Below are 24,212 nucleotides of genomic sequence, written 5' to 3' on the forward strand. Positions count from 1 at the left end.
GAAATTTAATATTCTTCTTGTGTTTTTTTATTAGATCTTCTTCATCAAACAAATATCAAGAGCAAAATAATAAAGACAGTGGACACAGATGTTAGGCTCCAAGCTAGGGCAAAACCCCTCCAAGGGGAAAACCCAGAAACTCTTCTTTTCTTATAGAATCTGCTTCAAATGAGACAACAAAGACCCAAAGCCTAGACCAAGTCCTCGTCCAAGTACCAAGTCAACCCTTCCAAGAGAACCAACTTCGCATTGCAACTTTGACCACAACTTCTGCCCTGCAATTTCGTCCTTATAACTTGTTCCAGAAACCCTAATCCAGCTTCTTCAAGAGTCCTTCCTTGAGCAAGATAGATCCTCCCAAGGTCAACGAGGTCAACATAAAATATTCTCTCTTCTAGATTCTACACTTTGCTCTCTTGTAATTCGTACCTACAGTTTCAACCTTCTTTGTAGCTACAGAAACCCTAGAACTTCGCACGTGTGAGAGAGATAGAGCCCAAAAACAAGTTTTTCCTTGACTTCTTGGATTCCTCTTGCCTTCTAAACCTTCACTCCTTCCTTGCTTCTTCTTTCCTTAGATCGAACTTTTTCTTGGAAGATTGAACTTGTTGATGAGTGAGTACCAAATGAGGTCGAATCTGCTCCTTTATATAGCCTTTCCAAGGCGTCGAATTCCGTCCTTTAGGCCGACTTGAAGCTTCCAAGGCCAACTTGTACTTTGGGGATTTCCAAGATTTTGACTCAAAATAAATTATTTTCCAAGATATATTTTGCTCAGAAGGGTTTATAAACATGATGTTGACTCTTGACTCATGACAATGAATCTTATGAACTAACACAAACCCTAGAAGCATGAAGAACATGCTTTTACCTAGAAGATCATCAATAAAGAGCATGAAACCCATGCTTTTACAATAATAAATTTTTCTTTTCTTCTTTTGTTTGTTACATAAGATACATATTGAAATGAGTCCAACAACAATTATGAAGACCAAAGCTAGTTACATTTCCAACAAATAATATCGATGAAGATCCTAATATAAGTAATGGTGGAACATTGTTTGTCATGGAGTTGTGGAAAATGCATGGCAATCCTTTCACATGCATGGTGGAACATGGGTGCTTTCACAATTGGTGAACACTTTGTAACAAACATAAATACAATAAATATAAATAAATATGATTAAATGGAAAAACGTGTCTTATCAAAAGGACATGTGTTATGAAACCAGCTCACAAAAAGATAGAAAAGAGAGATCCACGCCTTAGAATTCAGCCTCTTCGAGAGGGCAACCTCCTTTACATTACATAAATGAACAATTCTTGGATGATACAAATGACAAAACCTCCTTTCTATATATAGGAGTCTAAGGAGTCACAATATAATCCAGCCGACCTAACAATAATAATATAAAGCCACAAAAATAACAATAGAGGGATTCTATGGGGCACAGAAATAACAATATGGGGGTAATAGGGGCACAACAATATAAATAAGGGGTATAACTACAATAGTAATGGGGTAATCACTAGTATTATAGGGACCCAACATGCCCCTCTCCTTCAAAAAAGTGTTGTCCTCAACGCTTGAGTAGTTCTGGATACTTCTGCATAAAATTCTCATCCTCCCATGTGGAATCTTCAGCGGATAAGTTCTTCCACTTGATAAGATACTCTGAAATTGATCGATTTCGTAGCTGTCGAGTTCTTGTTTCTGTGATTGCTTCCGGTTCCAATATAATTTTTCCTTCCTCGTCAAGTTCTGGCAATATTGTTTGAATTGGGAGCTTGTCACCTATAACCTTCTTTAAACATGAAACATGGAAAACTGGGTGCAATCGAGAAGCTGCAGGAAGCTCCAATTTGTATGCCATAGTACCAATCTTTTCCAACACCTTGTACGGACCATAATACTTTGGTGATAATTTATTATCCTTCTTAGCTTGCTTTAGGGACATTTGCTTATATGGTTGTAGCCGTAGGAATACCCAATCACCTACATCAAAACTTCTTTCACTGCGATGTTGATCTGCCTGTTGTTTCATTCTATTTTGTGCCAACACGAGGTTATCCTTTAAGAGTTGGAGGACTTGTTGTTGATGTTCGATGTGATGTTCCACTGCCTGAACCTTAGAATTTTCTCTTAAATATGATGTGATGGATGGTGGTTGATACCCATAAAGTGCCATAAATGGGGTCATTTTTGTTGCTGTATGGAAGGAAGTGTTATACCACCATTCAGCCAGAGGCAACCATTTGACCCATTGTGTCTGTTTATCAGATACAAAGCAACGAAGATATCCTTCCAAACATTTGTTTACTATCTCAGTTTGCCCATCAGATTGAGGATGATAAGATGAGCTATGAGCTAACTGAGTACCAAGACAAGAAAATAATTCTGTCCAAAAATTTCCAGTGAAAATGGGATCTCTGTCACTTACAATAATCTTTGGGTTTCCATGTAGCTTTTGAACTGTTTCCATAAATGCAGTAGAAACTGTACTGGCTTTAAATGGATGTGATAATGCACAAAAGTGTGCATACTTGGTAAGTCTGTCAACTACCACCATGATGACACTCTTTCCCTCAGACTTGGGTAAACCTGTGATAAAATCCATTGAAACCTCCTCCCAACGTTGGCTTGGAATGGATAAAGGTTGTAATAGACCCGGTGTCTTAATTGTTTCAACTTTATTTTGCTGGCAAACCAAACATTCCGCCACAAACTTTTGAATATCTGATTTAAGGCCATCCCAAAAAAATTCCTTCTTAACCCTGTGGTAAGTTTTTAAAAATCCTGAGTGCCCTCCTAAGGGAGAAGTGTGCAATTCCATAAGAATCTTTTGTTTTAGCTGGGAATTCTTACAGAGGTATAAGCGATCTTTGTACCATAACGAATCATTTTGCCAGCTAAATGTATCAGAAGTACTGGAATCTTGTTGTAGCTTTCGAATAAGTGCCCACACTTCTTCGTCATTCTTCCATTCCTCCCTTGCTTCGTTTATCCAATCTGGTTGGATAATAGAAATGGCACACAACAATGCTTCCACATCCTCATCCTTTCTTGAGAGTGCATCTGCCACCACATTTTGCTTCCCTTTTTTGTAGATGATTTCAAAGTCATAACCCAACATCTTTGTGACCCACTTTTGTTGCTCTTCAGAGGATAATCTTTGTTCTAAAAAGTATTTAAGGCTATCATGATCCGTTTTTACCTTGAAGTGTCTTCCCATTAGGTAGGGTCGCCATTTCTTAAGTGCATGGAGTATTGCCAACATTTCCTTCTCATAAATAGCTTTGCTTAAAAACTTTCCCTTGATTGGACGACTTTCAAAAGCAATGGGTCTTTCATCTTGCATTAGAACAGCACCAATTCCATTTCCTGAAGCATCACATTCCACAATAAAGGTTTTTGTGAAGTCCGGTGTAGCTAAGACCGGTGCTTGGCACATTGCCTCTTTAAGATGTTCAAAGGCCTTTGTTGCTTCCGAGTCCATGAAAATGAATCTTTCTTCAATAATGTTGTTAGAGGTGCTGCTATTCTCCCATAATTCTTAACAAACTTGCGATAATACCCTGTCAACCCAAGAAATCCTCGCAGATGCTTTATGGATGTGGGGATTTTCCATTCCTTAATGGCTTTAATTTTGCTAGGGTCTACCTTAACTCCTTCATGAGATACAATATGACCCAAATATTCCACCTCCTGGACTCCAAAGAAACATTTGGATCTTTTTGCATATAATTGTTTCTCCTCCAATAGTTGTAGCACCCTGTCAACATGTTCAACATGATCCTTCCAAGACTTGCTGTAGATTAGTATATCATCAAAAAATACTAACACAAATTTTCTAAGGAATGGTTTGAAAATTGAATTCATCAAACCTTGAAATGTTGAAGGTGCATTGGTAAGGCCAAAAGGCATGACCAAAAATTCATAATGACCCTCATGAGTTCTAAATGTCGTTTTCGGAATGTCTTCAATCTTCATTCTGATTTGATGATATCCCGAACGAAGATCCAACTTGGTGAAGTAAATTGATCCATGCAATTCATCCAGTAATTCATCAATAACAGGAATGGGGAACTTATCTTTAATAGTGAGCTTGTTGAGCTCCCTATAATCTGGACACATGCGCCATGATCCATCCTTCTTGTGCACCAATACTACTGGAGCTGAGAAAGAACTTTGACTCGGTTGAATTATACCAGCCTCTAGCATTTCTGCAACCATACGTTCAATTTCACTTTTTTGGACATATGGATATCTGTACGGCCTGATGTTTGGAGGAACACTTCCTGGAATCAGATGAATAGCATGATCATGATCACGCATAGGTGGGAGACCTTTGGGAGTCTCAAATACCTTGGAATGATTGTCCAGGACTTTTTGGAGATCTGGAGAAATAGATGATTCCAATGTGGAAACATCTAGCGAACATAATTGTGCAATTACACCTCTTTGCTCCTTTTTTAGAAGCTTTGTCATGCCATTAGAGCTGATTATCTTTCCTGGTTTCCCTGCAATACCCCTTAATTCAACTTCCTTTCCTTCCACAGAAAATTTCATGAAAAGTTCTTGAAAATTAAAAGCTATTGTACCCAAGGATTGTAGCCATTGGACTCCTAGTACAACATCAGCACCTCCCATTGGAATGGAAAGCATTGGGCTAGTCAATACATATTCTCCCATGGATAGCTTGATATTATGGCACTTTCCAGAACAATTTATTGTTCCTCCATTTGCAATCATCACTTGACACTCTGGTGCTGGATATAGGAAGCAATTCAATTCTTTTGCTACCCTACAATGAATAAAATTGTGGGTGCTTCCTGAATCAATCAACACTATTACCTTTTTCTTCTTGATTTGTCCTTCTATCTTGATGGTTTGAGGAGTGGTAATTCCCGCCAATGCATTACAAGATATGGTCGGATTTATTTGTTCTTCATCTAGGCTTTGTTCCTGGAATATATCCTCTTCTTTTGACCTTTCTTGCTCCTTTTCTTCTTCCTCTTCACAATCTATGTAGAATAATTTCTTCTCAGCACACTTATGACCTTTTGTGTATTTGCTATCACAATTGTAACAAAGCCCTTTTGCTCTTTTTTCTTCCAATTGTTGTGGTGTCAACCTTGTAGGTTGTGGAAGACTATGGGCAACAACACTTCCGTCTTTATAGTTGTGAATGGTATGCTTCCTAGTTGCCATAATTTTGCTTTCCATTTTTCTTGCTAACCTGAATGCCTTCTCTAATGAATCAGGTTCCCAAAGGCGCACATCATGTTGGATATTATCCTTTAAAGACCCTATGAACACATCAATCCTATGCTCCTCTGGAATATCTTTTACCCTTATGTTCAATTTTTGGAACTCCTCAATGTGCTCCATTATTGAACCCTTTTGTTTGAGACTTATCAATTGGCTAAAAAAAGTGTTGCTTTTTGTATCCTCATAATGTGCTATCAATTCTTCCGTAAAAATTGCCCAAGTGATAAATTGTTTACGAGAACAAAGCCATTGATACCATACAAACTGATTTGGTTCCAAATATAAAGTTGCCATACGTACCTTTTGTGTGTTTTGCACATTATTGAGATCGAAGAATTGCTCCATCTGTAATATCCATGTGGCGGGATCCTTGCCATCAAACTTCCTCATATCGATTTTTGGAACATGGTGAGTCTTCGATCCAACATTAGAGTCTATGGAATCATGATTAACATTTCTTTTGTTCTCATCATGAGTTTCCTTTACTACCTTTTCACCATTAGTGACCCTTTCTTGTAGCAACTTCTTCAATTCTTCCATGTCTATCTTCAAATTTGCCATCGAATCCTCCATCTTAGCTTCCATGCCCTTTATCTTAGATTCCACGCCATTTACCTTAGCTTCTGTTAGCTTTTGTGAGCGTGACATTTGTTGCACTTGTTCTTGTAATTTTGATATATCATGTAGCATTTCTTCCTCTTCTTCATGAGTCATGCTAGAGCTTTCAGGTTCCTTACTAGGTGTTTGCATTTTCTTTCCTCGGGGCATCAGTTACCGATAATAATGCTTTACTATGCCCTTTGAATTCCGTTAAACCAAGCTTACACAAAAATTAAAAAAAAACTACACACCTTTTTTCACTTTATAGAAGCCTGATATTGAATCTGATGTATCTCTGTAATTTCGGATCATCCAATTCTGAAATTGCTACCTGTAGTAGCCTTCTGCGTCCTCTTTCCAATGCCACAAGTCTGAGCCAAATTGGATTCTCCAAGGAAGAGTTATGTGAAATCTCCCACAGTGACTTGCTTTTAGACTGGTTCAGTAGAGCGAACTTGTACGACGTGCCACGAGTCCTGTTTCAACCTTTGAATCTGAAACACACATACAAGAAACTACAGTCCGTCCTCTTTCTGTACCTTCTTACGAAATTTCAATCCGATCCCCAGAGAGAAAGTTATGACGATTTTCCCCAGGTCACCTGTTTTGAATGTAATTCAGGAGTCTGCAAAAAGACCAACTTCCTCAGATCATATCTCCGCAAATATCGCGCGAAAAGCTCTGAAATTTGGACCCAAGGTTCAGCGCGATTTCTTCTCAAATGGGTTTTTTTTTGCGACTTCTGAAACGTCACAGAAAAAAAGTTATAGCAAAAATGCCACGATGACCTGTTTGGAGCAGCGAAACCCTAGAATCCAAAGCTCTGATACCAAATGTTATGAAACCAGCTCACAAAAAGATAGAAAAGAGAGATCCACGCCTTAGAATTCAGCCTCTTCGAGGGGGCAACCTCCTTTACATTACATAAATGAACAATTCTTGGATGATACAAATGACAAAACCTCCTTTCTATATATAGGAGTCTAAGGAGTCACAATATAATCCAACCGACCTAACAATAATAATATAAAGCCACAAAAATAACAATAGAGGGATTCTATGGGGCACAGAAATAACAATATGGGGGTAATAGGGGCACAACAATATAAATAAGGGGTATAACTACAATAGTAATGGGGTAATCACTAGTATTATAGGGACCCAACAACATGTTCATTAGTATGAAAAGGCATCTTGCCTAGGTATTTATAACAGGGGTCCCTCGTTGTAAAATCATCATTCTTATTACTTCCATCAATCAAATATTTTTATTACAATTATGTCTTCAATACAAATACGGATTGTTTGTTACAATGGTATCAGAGCCATGTTGCTTGGTACAAGTCGAACCATCAATTTGCCATAAAATTTGGTATTATTGTTGTTGTATGCTCTATCAGCTATTCATTTGACATTCAATTGTTTCCCGGCCCATGCATGCCACTCATTTTCATTATCGTGTTTCTATCATAGTTATCAGCTCCGCTATCCCATCGTACAACTCCATGATGTTGCCTATAAAGTTGTCCACAACAACGTTGCTCATTGTTGTAGCTGCCACCACGCTATACAATCTCAAGTCCATACAAAAGAATCTATTGCAATGTCCTTACTCCATCATCTAATTTCCGCACGACTTTGTATGTCGCCACCACTCAACCATGTCTTCCTATCCCGGTTCCCCTGACATTGTGTTGTCCACATGTGTGCATGTGTATTGGTTAATCAATTGCCCCCGTAGACACATACAGAGACGATTGTACGTCACCATTGCAATTGACTTATCTCAAAAAAATTGACTTTATACTAAGTCAAAAAATAAAAAGAGAATAAAATTACTTTAATAAATATTTATTATTTATTACAAATTCACTTAAAGCCAAGATGGTTAGCAACAACAAATTACATGTTGAAGTCAACCAATACAAATATGAGGTTAATAGTGTAATCTAATGTCTTCGCAATGTTTAAAAGGCACGGACAAAGTTGGGGGAAGGAAAAAAGGAGTTAACCAATGAAATCAAATAAATCAATAGAAAAAGGAGACAGAATCGACAAGTCAATAGCGGCTGTCGAGAATTAATGGAAAATCATAGTAAGGATGAGAAATGATGACAAAAATGAAAGGACAAGGATACTTAACTTCCATAGTAAAAGAATTGACCATCTGTTAATTTTAGATAACAATGGTATGTTTTTTGCTTAGCACAATTTAATTCAATGTTCCTTAGCAGCCTAATAACAATTTCCAATTATTTCCAGTAGCAATCAATACAACCATTAATCACATTGACAATAAATGCAAATATAACATAAAAACAAATGCAAAAGGCAAGCCAAGACAAGAAGACACCAAATGTGGCGGATGTCAAGGAAAAACCCTAATGTGGGGAAAACCCTTTCATCAAATCTTCTTATTATTATTCAATAGTTCAGAAGAGAGAGTACAAAAGTCAAATAGACTAGCCCAATACAAATTCAAACCAACCATGTCAAACTCTGCAATCAAATTCCATCCCTAACAAGAAATTCAACGCTGGTGAAATCAGTAGCAAAACACCTCCTTTGAAGTTGGGTCAAAGGCAGTCAAATTCGCCCTCCAGCAAAGGTCAAAGTCAACCCAAAACAATCCAACAATTCTAGTAAAACTCAGTCAGAGGTCAATCTTGTGGTCAACGTAGGTCAAACAGCTTGATTTTCGTGCCAATAAATGCGACCTCAAGAGAACAAAATTTGGCCTCCCAAACGCAGTCAGATTCGGTCAAATCATCAGTGGTCAACGCTGGTCAATAGTCTGAAATTTGGGTTCTGTTTTAGCCCAGAAAAACAGTCCGCCTAGCCGCATGTGAGAGAGAGAGAGAAGATGCCCAAGTTGTACAAACCAATCTGATGAAGAGAGAGAAGAATGATGTGAGTGAATGACGTTCAAATGGGGTGTGAGGTCTCTTCTATTTATACACATTGTTGTGGGTGAAGAGACACATCTATTGGGCTTCTTGAGCCTACAGTAAGTTGAGGCCGACCTGATCAATTTGTACATGTGAGAGAATAAATTCAAAATCACAATTCTGCTTATCCGAATGAGATGATATTTATATCAATCTTAGACCTCTCGAAAAGAGGAATCCAATGCAATAATCATCTCCATCATATGAGTTGTCCCAAGGTGAATTTGGCCCTAGTTGCTAAGTTTAACACCATATGACTAAGACAATAAATGCATTAATTTTCGAACCCTTAACCTACTAGAAGCCAACATCAAGTCAAGAATCACAAAATACAAGTGAGCAAAGACATCAAAAAGCACTTGAAGTAATTTTTTCAGGTAGTAAATATCACACAAGAGTTCTAGATAGAGATTATCAACGAATTAAAAGGGAATTACCGAAATATGATGGTAAAGACCATAGAGGAGTAATAGTTTGGATCAACAAAATGAAAGGCATTTTTGAATCGAACCCTCCACTGGGTGAAAGAGAAAAAATAATGACAATTTCCAACAACCTAGAAGAAGAAGCTTACAATTGGTTCCTATGGTGGACCAGAAAATGTGACACTCGTTCTTTTCATTGGAAAAGTTTCACAACTGCCCTATTAAAAATGTTCCATGACAACAAAGACGATGACATGTACAACAAATATGTTCATCTTAAACTGAAAGGAAACGTGAATGACTACACACACGAATAAGAAGTTCTAGCCATAAGACAAAACAGGTTCATAGACGAACAACTGCTAGAAATGTACAGTTGTGGATTGAAACATTACATTCGTAGTGAATTAAAGCTATAGAACCCTAAAACAATTGAGGATGTTAGACATGCAGTGAAATTAATTGAATAAAAGAACAAGTTCAACAAGTCATCATTCACCAAAGAAGATGAAAATTGGTATCAAAATAAAAATAATAAAGTGGTAAACAAATGTATATATGGTGGTGATAAATTGTTGCTAGTGCACATATGCAACAATATGAAGTGATATACTTGTGAAGCATAAAAGGATTCAAGCACATCTAGTAGTGAATCAAAAAGAGGAAAAAAGAAGAAAATAATTGTTGCAAGTGTGGAAAAAATTGTATGGCAAGACATAAAAGTGAAGGCATGGCATTATGTCACTATAAAAGAGTGGATGAAAGGCAAGTAGAAGTACAAAAGCTAGATGATGAAATCACTGTAGCTTACAACGCAGATTCAAACCATGATAATGCGCTACAAAAAGTATCACAAGATCAATCTCATGTGCCCAGCCAAATAGGAATGAAGACAACAAGCTTCGAGGAAAGATAATTACTCCAAAAGACCAATGACAACCACTGATTGTAGAATACGTTCCACCACATTTTGAAAGCAGAGGATCCAATTTTTAAAGAAAAAAGAAAGCAACATTGTAGTTCTACAGCTACTAACAACCATGACTAGGCAGCCACAACCTAAGACCCTCGAGATTAAAGGAGTCATAAAAGATAGAAATATCACAATACTCATAAGGCTTCAATTTAGATACAAGAATTGGAACTACAAATAGAACTCTATGCTCTACTGCTTGAAGAGATGGATATAGTGTTAGGTGCGGAATAATTGATGCAATAGTTCATGGAGTTTAATTGGCAAGGACAACACAATAAATTAGAAGGTGTTGAAGCTTCCATTATCAAGAAGATGCAAAAAATACATAGGAACCTCACCAATACTCAAAGCACGAACAAAGTCAAACCCATAAAACAGATAAACTTCATTTCACCACTGAAACATACCCAACTAGAGAAAATATTACTTGTTATGCTTTGAGGACAAAGCAGTCCTTAAGAGGGCAGCAATGTAACAAACATAAATATAATAAATATAAATAAACGTGATTAAATGGAAAGAGATGCCTTATCAAAAAGGCAACCTTCCTAGGTATTTATAACAGGGGCCCCTCATTGTAAAATCATCATTCTTATTCATTTTACAATCAATATATATATTTTTTTATAATTCTTTCTTCAATACAAACAACGACTATTTGTTACACACTTCTTTTGTAGAAAGGTGTTTAACAACCAGCTTAGTTTATTGTTTTGGACCTTTTGGTCTTCATATTTCAGTTTGTAAATTGCCTATTTTGTAAACATAACTATTTGGTCATGTTATTGTTGACAATTATTAGATAAGCTATTTCATTCCATAAGTTAATGGTCTACTTTCTATTATATGGCTTAAAATTTTGTATGTTTGTTTGTAATTGATAAAATCTAGATTCTAGATGGTTGATGCTCAAATGGTTAATCATTAATGTGTTGTGGATGCCATTTCTATCTTCATTGATGTACAAATATGCATGTTTCCATATATTTTGTAACTAATTTGGCATGTTTTCATATATTCTATGCCAAATTACTTATAGAATATATGAAAACATACATATGTGTACATCAATGAAGATAGAAATGGCATCCACAGTACATCATAAATATGCAATAGATGCTCCACTCTTGACGATTTTTTGAAAATGATCCCAATGCTCCCACTCTAAAAAAATCATTCACCGTGCAAACTTGTACTAAGGTGATAGTGGGTAGTCCTCCTAATTTCCACAAAACTCACACCTTGGGGATTGGGACTACACACTTCTTGTGGGTGCTATATTTTGTTTTTAAAACTTATCACAAAGTTCTATGGTAGACGCAATGACATGGTAGTTACAAGATCAAGACCAAAAGGAAATACCAAAGAATCAAACATCCAAGGGAGGATGTCTAGAGGAATGATACCAGACCAAGGAAAGCATAACCACAAAAATTGGTGAGGCATTGCAAACATTAGTGAGGCATTTGATACAACATATTCTTCCAACATATAAAGATATATGTCAAAGAGAATAGAATAGGAAATGAAAGAGAGACTGCAACAGGTGTGACATCAATCGTAGATTACCACAAGGAAAAAAACCATAAGTAGTGTAAAGCGAACATCTGAGAGATGGCTCAGCCCTAAATCTGTGGCAGGCCAAGAAACTACAGAACATAGACTACATGTTATGTCACATTCAAACTGTGAAAATCCGGAAACACAAAATCCTACTGCAGCAATTGATTAAGTTTCTTCTATTTGTTAAATAACTTGAACAAATTATTCACTGCATCCTACAGTAAATATCGAAACTAATACATTGCATCCTTCACAAATACAATACTGCAGAAGATATAAAAACACTAGAAGAATAGATGCACACACACAAAAATAACACTGTTATTTTTGGACCAATGTCCCTAGAAAAACCAAACTTGGGAAAATCAGTGCAACAACTGAGGGTTTTATTATTATGTAGTGGTAAATCTGAGTACAAATCTACGGAAGCTCAAATCTAGCTTTCCATATAGAGAAATAACAAACATGGGATCTAGTGAGAAAAACATCACTCCCATCGGTGATCTGACACTGACCTTGGCTCAAGATGAGTTTCCCCTTGTTGCCTTTGCATTGCCTCTGAGTCAGCCTACACAAATTTGCATCCCATAACTCGGACCAACGTCTCTCTCACTAACTAATCAGCTGCTATCTGAAAAATCAATCCTCCTAGCCTCCGAGCTCCCACTCCGGCTTCTGGCACTGAATTTTGACTTCTCAGCAAAATACGGATCTCCCTCTGAAGCTTTGTTCTGCCTCTCTGCTATGCACTCATCAGACTGGAGAAACTTCCTTCCGAAATTACTATCCCTGCCCCTCCCTCACTGCTTCGACTTCACATAATCACCTTCGACAACTAACTGTTGCTACTCTGGAGTTCGATTTCCCAGCAAAATCGAATTCCTTATCTCTCAAGTATGTTCTCCAACCCCCATTGAGTTTCTTCTTATAAATTCCCATTGAGACATCAACGGCCAAGATTAAAACATAGTTGATGGCAAAGATTAACTAGAACTCGACCCATGTCTTCTTCTAGAAGATTCTCACCATGACTTAATTAATACCATGGAATTAATCAATTTTCCTAAGTTTAGACTTAGGCACCATTAAAAAAAGATTAATTATTTTAATTAAGTCGCCTCTAGGTGGAATTTCCATAAACAATTTATAGGTTTTGGAGAATACATGTATTCTAGCCTCTCCACCAAAATTTATGGCTAGAACACATCCGATGCTACAAAACTAACACTCACTCTTAGTGAGGAACGTGTTCTAGCGTTGCAACCCGCTAAAGCAACACCATGTCTCTGCACCACCTCCTGTCACGTTGTTGATGTCTGGCTACTGCTGCCCACCAACTATTGCGCAACTCTAATAAACGTTGCATCCGTGTTGTTGTTGGCCCTGTTGCACTGCTACCAACACTGCATTTGCACTGCAACTCCCTCTCCATCTGCCACTGCAATTGCAACAACTACAACGGAAAAGCATCCAAAATACTGAACCAATTGTGGTCAATATGATGCATTTGTCACCTGAGCCCTTACTGTTGCTAGACCCTGTGCTGTCACTGAAGCCTCTGCGCTGCTACTGACTCGGCTTTGTGCCAACTACACTACTACCAACTCTGCATTGCATTGCCTAGTATCTGACCGCTACTAGCTACCATATTTGTCACTCTGGCACTTGACTGCACCATCTGCCACTGATCCATATTACTACTGCATGTTATGGGCTCTCGTAGCAAGGTATTGATTCATGAGGTGGACCTTCTCAAGAATCCTGCCCATCCTGTAACTCTCTGGGGCTACAAAACCAAATCACCCCACCTCACTCCTCTTCCTCCAATTTGGAGGACAGCTTGTCAATCTCCACGGATTGCAGCTTGTTGATCCCGTTTTTCATCCTTGTCCTTCTTTCTGAGAGGACATTGAGTGTTGTAGTGTCCAAGCTCACCACATCTAAAGCATTTCACCTTGGAAATGTCCTTCTTCCTCCTGCATTGTTCCTGCTACCCTTTTGATGAGAGGGCCACATCCTCCTCTTCCTTTACTTGCTTCGTCCACCCCTTTTGTTGCTACCAGTGATGGTGGTCTTCACCAAATCTCGCCTCATCTCCTCCTGTTGTAGATCAACCCACATACGATCCCAGTCTAGAAACTTTTCTCTTCCCAAAATACTCTGGACGAAGACTTTCCACTCTTCGGAAATGTTCTTTAGAGCAGACCGCACCAACTCAGTAGGTTGAGGTGCTAACCCTATTGCAGACAAATGATCTCGAATATCCCGGAGCCTGGTAAGGAATGGGTCTATACGCTCCCCTTTATGCATCCTCGTGCATCTCAGCTTCTCCTTAAGATGCATCTCTCGCTGCTCGGAAGATCCCTCGTATAGCGTAGCAAGTGCTTCCCACATCTGTCGGGCAGTATATTTGCCACCTACATGAGACACCACGTGATCTCGAACCTCACCGAGAATCAGCCTCTTTGACTTCGCCATCTCCTTCTTATAGGCCTTGAGCGGATTTGCATCTGCAAGTCCAACTACCACACCATCGATATAAGTTTTGAGATCATACTCATCTAGAAGACAAAATATTCTTTCCTTCCGGATCACGTAGTTGGAGGCTCCATCCAACCAATCCTGGTCTCTCATCCCTATTGATGCCATCTTTGCAAAAATGTTGAATTCCTCCTCTTCTCCTCTGCACAGTTGTTGATTGGCTTTTTGCACTCCCTACTGGAGTGGGAAAATCTGCTCACAATTACTACTGCTTCGCTAGGAAAATTCGAACTTTTGGGCTAGAAGTTCCCTGAGAAAAGAATTCCCTCATTGTGTGTTCTTCCTTCCTCCTGACACTATTTTGCACTAGTAAATTGCTGCAAAATAATTGTGTCCCAGTTGAAGATCTGCTCTGCAAGGAAAATACTATGTCTCCCTATGCCTCTAGTAAGCTATGATCTGGTAAATCTAATTTCTCTGTTGATTCTCTCGGAGAAATAAATTTTCCTCAAAAATTGACCCTCCTGGCCCAAGGACTGCACTGCCTCTATAGGGTTTCGAACTGCTGCCTCTGCAAAGATTCGAAATTCTCTTCCCTTCTGCTGTTGAGCTCTCCGGCTTACAATCTGTGCCCTGATACCATGTGAATATTCGGAAACATTGAATCCTACTGCAACAACTAATTAAGTTTCTTCTATTTGTTAAATAACTTTAACAAATTATTTACTGCATCCTATGGTAAATATCGAAACTAATACACTACATCCTTCACAAATACAATACTGCGGAAGAAATAAAAACACTGGAAGAATAGATGCACATGCACACAAATAACACTGTTGTTTTTGGACCAATGTCCTCAGAAAAACCCTAGGAAAATCAGTGTAGCAGCTGAGGGTTTTATTATTATGTAGTAGTAAATCTGAGTACAAATCTATGGAAGCTCAAATCTAGCTTTCCATACAGAGAAATAACTGACAAGAGATCTAGTGAGAAAAATCTCACTCCCACCGATGCTTTGACACTAACCTTGGCTCAAGATGAGTTGCCCCTTGCTGGCTCTACACTACCTTTGCATCAACCTACGCAAATCTGCGTCCCACAACTCGGACCAGCATCTCTCTCGCTAACTGATCAGCTGCTATCTGAAAAATCGATCCTCCGGGCTCCCACTCCGGCTTCTGGCACTGAATTTCGACTTCTCCTCAGCAAAATATAGATCTCCCTCTGAAGTTTTGCACTGCCTCTCTGTGGCACTCACTGCCTCTCTTCTCTGCGTTGCCTCTCTATGGCACTCACTTCCTCTATGCTATGCACTCACTGGACTGGATAAACTTCCTTCCGTCCTTACTATCCCTGCCCCTCTCTCACTACTTCGACTTCACTAAATCACATCCAGCAACTGACTGTTGCTACTTTGGAGTTCAATTTTCTAGCAAAATCGAATTTCTTGTCTCTCAAGTATGTTCTCCAACCCCCATCGAGTTTCTTCTTACAATCTCTCGTTGAGACATCAGCGGCCAAGATTAAAACATAATCGATGGCTAAGATTAACTAGAACTCGATCCATGTCTTCTTCTAGAAGATTCTCACCATGACTTAATTAATACCCTTTAATTAATCAGATTTCCTAAGTTTAGACTTAGGCACCATAAAAAAAGATCAATTATTTTATTTAAGTCGTCTCTAGGTGGAATTTCCATAAACGATTCTGGGTTTTGGAGAATACACATATTCTAGCCTCTCCACCAAATTTTGTGGCTAGAACACATCCAACGCTAGCAAAACTAACACAAACAAATTGAAGAGTCAAAGGTACACAACCTACCCAAGGTAAAAGGTCAGTTTTTTGCATTTCTTTACAAGAAAAGTGTTTGTGTATCTGAACAATGGAAGGTATAAGTCGCATAGATCTCTTTAAATCCTGTATCTGTTGAACACTACAAGAATTAACAAAAAAATGTAAACATGTATCTTTTTAAAAGATCCCGAGTTAAAATAACTTTATGCTATTTTTTTTTTAGATCCAAGATTAAGATGTATTTTAACTGATTTACTAATTTGTAAAACTAAATTATTCATATTAATAACAAAGTTCACCCTACCCACTAACTCTATTACTATTAACCATGCCCACTAACTCTAACTCTAGCTTTAGTTTTTTCACATCTTAATCCACCAATAATTTGTTTAAAAAGCTAAATTATTATTTTTTTTCAAGTACCGTACCCACCAACTCTAGTTCTAGAAAATTTGCATTTTATTTCCTTTCTTCTTTTGCAAGGCAATGTCACCTACCTAGAGGCTAACAAAAGGACACGCCAGATTACTTGTGCCCAAGCAATAGCCACATTCATATTTCACATACACTTCAATTTGATGACTTAATTGGCAGAGACAGAAAACATGATCATGCTATTGTCTTTTTGGTTTCCTTTTCATCCCCACTCTCTGCCATGTAACCTAAACTTATTCTAAGAAGCAGAGCAAGATGAAATGAAAACCCTAACCTGAACCTTATTAACTCTTGTTCTATTAACAGTAATCACTAGTGTTGCGAACATCCCGATTTTATCGCAAAATGATGATTTTTTGGCCTAGCCAATGTTTTCTGATTTTTACCGATATTTTGATGGTAGACCTAACTCTATTTCTAGTTTTCACACATCTTCATCCACCAATAATTTGTATGAAGAACTAAATTATTATTTTTTCATAACAGTGCCATAACCACTAACTCTAATTCTAGAAAACCTATGCTTTATTTCCTTTCTCCATTTTCAAGGTAATGGCACCTACCTAGAGGCTGACAAAAAGACACATCAGATTACAAGTGTTACTGCTCAAACCAGAACCCTTTGCAAAAGTATTGACAGCAGTGCTGTGAGGGTAAGCACACTTGGGAAATGTACCACTGTCACTATGGCATGGTTTCCCGTTCACTTTAGGCCAGCTCCTAAAAGCCACATGGGTATCCCAATATGTGAAATGAAATTGTAAAGTATATCATTCTAGGCACTAAACAATTCACTTCACCAAACAAACAACTCAATACAAGTTAGATAAACCAGTGCTGATCAAGTGATACAATGGTCATTCAATGAAAAGTTGGGAAATCAATCACCACTTATTAATGAGGGTTAAGAGTTTATTATTAAGTGCAGAAACCTATTATATAAAATGTTGTGATAGAAATATAGATCAGCACAATGAAATCACTTTTTGAACTAGAGAGAGTATACCTTTTACCATCCAAGAGTGATGCAAAATTTGACAAGTCATTGACATGATTTTCCAAGTTTACCTCTTGATTATGCACTATAAATTGAACAAGCTTGCTGCTGTCCACAATTTCCAAAATCTGGTTTATGTCAGAATGCATAAAAAATGCATATTTTGGATGAGGAAAGACTATCCAAGAGTGCCTAAAAGCGCTTGAAATGTTAGACCTTGGATGTCCTCACTAGAGCAATGAAAAAACACGTAGAAAGAGACCAGCAATGACAAAATACAAATTCTAATGATAGGAAAATCTGAAATTATCACAAAGTTGTATAAAAGGGGTGTGAATCCCCCCTAGGGTTTTACCCAAAAATCTCCAAATTGAAAAATATACAATGTAAATCACTTGGGAGACAAATCTCACAATCAAAATGTGTTAGATAACCTTTAATAACAACCCAACAATGATATATGAGCTAGAGTAGGGTTAGAATGGACCTATATGGAAAAAACCCTAGCTTTAGGGTTTCACAAAATCTAATTTGTTTTATTTTAATTAATCTCCAAATTTAGTAAAATCTTAAATCATCCCATACCATAACTCAAGGCTCTTCCATGAAGCATGCGAAAGACTTTCTCAGTCCTGAAATGGGTTATAGAACCCTAACAAACAAAGTGACATCAAACACAGGAGAGATGTGATTTGTCTTTAGGGTGCAACATTCCACTTGTAATGTGCTTGGGATGTTTCATTTAGGTTCAAGTAATGTCCATTTGTCCACTTTACTCAAACAACCCCTCAAAAATGTGAAATAAATCCTCCTTAAGGTGGAGAGTTTCTTATCTTGGGCTATTAGTCTTCCAACAAGGATTTTAAGTCATCTTATCATTAAACTAACACATTGAGTGCCTTGTCATCATACCAAGCAAACACATCACTTAAGTGATTTCCATCTCATAAAATGCTCATAAAAATATCCCCATGGCTGTAATAAAAGTCCACATGTGTGGGTCAACCCTCTTTAGTGAGAAAAGTCAGCAAGAAACAGTGCAAAAGAGAGTGCTCTAGCATGCGACATGTGGCATGTGTAGGGAGCTCTACGTGGATGTAATTAGCCCATCTATGACTCAGAGAGCGTAATCAATTGCCTCAAAAAACATGACATGCCTAAAAAATTGTGAGACTTCTTTGGGAAGCATTAAGTTGTACGAGCACGATTAGAATCACCTCCAAGGGTTCATGGCCAAAGTGAGGAAAATACATAAGAAAAGGAGTCCATGTCAGTAAAATAAATGTGCTAAACCATTGGGTGCGGCAATCCTTACAAAGTGCAATCACCTTTTACAAAGCAAAAAGTGAGTAACTAGGGCTTCTGTAAATCATGTGTCCTAGTAGATCCATCCCAAAATGCCCAAATACCTACCCAACACAAAAATGGTAGACATGAGGCGAGTTACCACCACCAAGAGATAGTCGGCTAGAGCAGTAAAACCAAACACCTTGAGAATGGGGACTAAAAGGACCTGCCATGACTACCAACCATAGAAGATATAGGCCACCAACTAGTCAACACTTGAACATCAAGTCATCCCACAAGGCCACATACATGGAAATCATCACACTTCGGGGGCATCAGCATGACCACATCTTGTGAAAAATAGTGTACACTACAAAGCATCTGTGGTGTAACAACATGCAAGGCAAGTAATAGCCACCTTCAGATTTCATGTACTTCTCAATTTTATGACTCAACAGCAAACAGAAAACATGATCATGTTGTGCCTTTTCAGATTCCTTGTCACCTCCTCTCTGCCAAGTAACATAAACTTATTGTAAGGGGTGATGCAAACCCTAACACTAACCCAGCAGACTCATTACATCATCTAAAATAACATCGCTTCTTCTCAACCTGCAACTTTTGAAATGAAATGAAAAACTAAAACAGAAGAAGAAAGGCCCATTATATAAATGGAAATTGGAATGACATATACGGACCATCACATTAATTGCCATCCCCTGTTGCCAAACAACCAGCAATTTGAGAAATTTGAGTATGTATTCCCAAATTCACTGCAGCAGCAATCTTCCTGATATCATTAGAAATGAGAGCCATGTCAACCACAAAAGAACCATGGCCGTAAATGTGAATGCACTGTAATCTCCCCTAACTGGATTCTGCACAAGAACGTAAGGCTGAAATCTAGTCTTTATCAACAAAAGCTAGACATGATAATGTAATCAGTGGTTCTTAATACTGAAAGATTGCTCTATGTGAAGAATACTCTACAATTCTATTGGTCTATTGTATTGTTTATCGATCAAGAGCAGAGACTGAATCAGTTCTAATGTTTAAATCCTGGCATATATTTGTGAATGGCATGAGTTTTAATTGCAGCAACAGTGGCACTGTCCCCGTAAGCATATCAAGTTGAGTTCTTTTTCTATCAGGTTGATAGAACTACTTGATTAAAAAGGAAGAACATTATACATTATATCATATAGATACAGTGTGATTACAATTGATTAGTTCTAATGTTTAAATCCTGGCATATACTTGTGACTAGAATGAGTTTTAATTTCAGCAGCAGTGAAGTTGTCCCTGTAAGCATAGCGTGTTGAATTCTTTTTCTATCAGAATGATAGAACAACTTGATTAAGAAGCAGAACATTATATATTATAGCATAGATCCATTGTGATTACAACCGAAATTTGTAATAAATACTAATTAGTAAACTCCAACAAATACAGAACAGCGAGAGATTAAATACTTCCAAATCCCTCACAGCTTCTGCTACTTCAAGTCAGATTTCATCTCTAACACTAAAGACTAATGCAAACTTTCTCGTATTGGGTCCTTGGAAGTTGCATATATTTGATAAATCAGCAGTCCAGAATTCATTGGAACGAATATGAATAAATAAACCAAAGTCCAAACTAAGTCATAATTCAAGCTACCATCAGCAGATACCTTGAATCAAACCTGGCTAGCTTTCTAAAGTTTAAACAAGCATTGCCATTTAGTCCTCACTGCCTATAGTATTTAGTCCTCACTGCAGATAACATCGGAAGACTTGGTATTATCTCAAGACTCCACATCCTATGTATCACACAGCACCCTGGAAGAACTAATGGCTAGCCCTCTCTATATCATGATGGATAACAGATGGAATGGAATGTCAATCAACTTGGAATACATAAGCCCAGAAAACGATGAGCGCGTGATAATATTAAATGAACTCATTTAATGAGGTCCGTATGGTGGTTCAATGAAGTGAATGTTGGTATAGAAAAGCGTACTAGATTTTACAGGGAAAAAATGGTTTTTCCAGTATGATTTCAATGAAATCCGGTGGAAATTTTTGGAAATCCAGGTTACAGCTGTCAAGTTTCAGAGTTTTAGGTGCTCCACGGGATCTTGAGGGTACTGAATCCATTTCCACTATTAAAAATTTAATAATTCAAACACTCCTAATTTCAGATTTTTTGAACAACAAAAAAAAATCACCATATTTCGACAAGAAAATCCCCATCTAGGTGAAATCGTCACCTGCTTAGACAAGTCCGTATAGAAAAGGATGAAATTCATAGCATAAAGGAGGATTATTACTTTCCTAAGAGAAAAAAAACAGAGAGAAACTCTTGTTTGCAGAAAAGCCAATCATAGAGGAGAGGCAGCCAAGAAGAAGAAGATAAACAGTTCAAACAGTGCTAGGTGGAACTATACCAAGAGATAATTGAAGAAGGCAAACCTATACCTCGTAGAAGGTGGTTTCAGTTGCAGTTGCTGGGTATAACTACCATAGAGAAGAGGCATACTTCCAGCGCCAGTGAGTGTTTGGGTAAATGAAGTAGAGGAAAAGTTTAGGATGAAAATGACGAGCCTGTAGGTCATAAGACAAAGTTGAAGCCCAAAAATGTATAGAAGAGAAGACAAAGTTGAAGAGGAGCCCATTGCCACTGAGAAAGGGAGATGAAGTCCACAAGGCTAAAGAGAACAAAGAAATCTTGTGGTCCTATTGTAAGTCCAGCCGAGAGTTAGATTGGTGGGCATTCAGTAAGAAAAGGGACCTCACCCTGAATACCTTTGGAGTAAGAGAAACCCCTTGAGGCCGGCATGCATATAGTTCCATTTATAATTTAACAACAGAAATCAGTGTGTATCCTCCCATCTGTGTTTGCATGTGTTTAAATTTATTACAGCAGAGTTGCGCGTTGAAGCCAGTAGAGCCAGGTGTTTGTGCATGATTAGCACACAAATCGAAGTTGGTGGCCAAAGTAGATTTGTCCTGCATCAATTTTGGTGACATATATAGCATTGCAGGAGTACATGTGGTACAGGAGTCAATCTGGAGGGAGAAGCCAATTTATTTGAACCATGCATACCGTGTCATGATGAGTAGAAGGAAGGGGGAGAATCCACAAGGGGTGCAAGTTCAAAGTCTACATGAAGTAGCAATATCACCTTCACCAAAAGGTGATGACATGGATGATTGCATTTGGGGTGATGATACCCATAACACAGGGATACCTTTGAATATGCAACAAGAGGTGATGTTGCTTGTGTAGGGGCAACTGTTTGATTGGTGGAATTACATTTTGGTTGGATTATATGCACAACCATCCTCCATCCATCTATAAGGAATGGATCAGAGTTTGTGTAACCACCTCCTCCCACATTTACCCACTTTCACTGGTTTGCTCAGGTAAACATGAGCTAAGGGTCACTATGATAAGACTCAACCTCCTATATGACCTTAAGGAAATGGAGTCAACAACTTAAGACCTTACTGACTTCCCTCAGGTGTTACAGGACCTCCAGGAGCTACCCAACCCCTCTAGGTGTCCAACCCCTGAGTAACTCTCTTTTTCACTGACCTAGAGCCTCAGTCACTCCCTTGACAAGGCCTCCAAGCGACTATAAGCCTCCAATCGTTTCCATAGGCCTGCTTCCGAACAACTGTGGACTTTTTCAGTTAGTTCTGTACCAGTGACCCCAAATTCTAAGCCACCTTTTCAAGGGTAGGACTCGGGCCTCTGCCCAGAACTTAATGCAACTTCCAAAAATGATAAATAGCATAGAAACAAAGCTTCTAAACCAAAACTTGAACAAGGACTTGACATGATCCTTCCCAACCAGGACAGACATTCCTTCAAACACATGCTAAACACGCAATCTACAGGCCATGAATGCATATTTGAACAAAGGGATTCGAAACTTATCTAAGGTTTTAACAAGAAGGACCAATGTCTTTTCAAAATAGTTGCCATAATGCCATTTAGGTCACGCATTCATTAATTAAAATGTGATAAGAGCTATACTTAAATTTGTCATATAACCATGTTTATAACTAGATAGATAACAATGATAGAACAGCCATTAAAGCCACATAATAACAAGTATAATTACTCATCAAAAACAAGAAGAACTTAGCTCTTATTAACCATATGCAAAATCCAACCAAGTTAGGGACTTCCACGTACCACCCAACCATAGATTGGTTGAACCAAATCTTTCTTTTAGCAATCACCCCTGTGCCATATTCCAAGCATGAATGTGAGATCTAATGGGATAAACCAATCCATAAACAACCAAGGGAATCCAAAGGTTAGACCACCACCACCCTCACCATATCGTGATCTCACCTAAACTGATCCCAAGATCACAAATCCAAACTGAGCTCGGATGCCTCAAAATTGTTTCACCATCCCTTGAGGAATTTTCCTGTCTCCACCCACCTATTGAAGGCTTATCGGAGAAAACCATCCCCACCCCCAACCCTTGGGATTTTCTTGAGACCACCTCACCCGGATCCAAAACCTTCCAGCAATCCAAAGCTCAACCAAGAAAGAATCCCATCACACCATGGCTATCCGGAAATGGCAAAGCAAGGCTAAAACCACTATCGAAACCTAGCAAAACCCATGCCAATGACAACAAATGAACCAAATACACACATGCATATACCATCCATGCCAAAACCAGCAAGGACATCATACATGCAACCTGTTACCTGCAAGTATTCCCGCTGAAGATGCTTGATCCAACCTGTCCTTGCTTGATCTGCTTTTCTTTTCTTTCTTATCCTTCATGTGCTTTCTTTGTCCTTCCTTTGCTTGCTTGTTTTCCTTCTCCTCTTGGTGATTTTCTCCTCTCTGAGACTAATTCCAAAACTGAACTGACAAAAGGCCCCAAACTGATGCTCTAATGTCTTTTTATTATTGATGCCTCTAATTTCTTCATTTTCCTTAATTTTTCTTCAATTTCCTCCTCACATGCAACCTATGACCTTTCACCTCCCTTTTTTCCTATTTTCCTTTATTTTCATAAATAAAATACCAATAATGCATTTTTGTCTTTCAAAGCCTTTTCCATTTCCCTTTAAGCCATAATACACAAGAAGTGATGCCCACTAGAATGTTTTGCCCAACATTTAGCTCAGAATAAGTGTCCCATGACCTTGGTCTTATTTTTCCTTTATTAACTTTATTACATGAACTTTTAACTCGGGACTATTACAGACCCCTCCCCCTTAGGGAAACATTGTCCTCGGTGTTCTATGACACTTACAACAAGCAAAATCGTTGAAAACCAAATCATATTTCCCATGGAGCCTTATAACCCAGCTCGTTGCAGTGTTTACAATGAACAACTTGCTCCAAAGCAAAACCATCATGACAAACATGACAACATAACAACCATAATGCTTATTGGAGCTTTATAAC

General features: G+C 38.2%; 1 protein-coding gene across 3 annotated transcripts in view; it reads right to left on the minus strand.

Moving 5' to 3' along the window:
• Window positions 1-18,736: 18,736 nt before the first annotated feature.
• Window positions 18,737-24,212, minus strand: part of LOC149248353 (uncharacterized) — a 48,385-nt gene continuing 42,909 nt past the window's right edge. The window contains exons 3-4 of one of the 3 annotated variants that reach the window (XM_089456033.1): window positions 19,484-19,575; window positions 18,737-19,297 (exon numbers count right to left, since the gene is read on the minus strand). In XM_089456033.1, the coding sequence (XP_089312159.1) occupies window positions 19,491-19,575 (85 nt within the window). In that variant the 3' untranslated portion in view covers window positions 18,737-19,297; window positions 19,484-19,490. Of the gene's footprint in view, window positions 19,298-19,417; window positions 19,664-24,212 lie in introns of those variants that run through there. The other 2 variants (XM_089456034.1, XM_089456035.1) reach the window with 2 other exon arrangements.

Source organism: Pinus tabuliformis, chromosome 7 (genome assembly GCF_031772625.1).
Source record: "Pinus tabuliformis cultivar Carrire ecotype Pingquan chromosome 7, CPIR1, whole genome shotgun sequence".
Taxonomy (NCBI): domain Eukaryota; kingdom Viridiplantae; phylum Streptophyta; class Pinopsida; order Pinales; family Pinaceae; genus Pinus; species Pinus tabuliformis.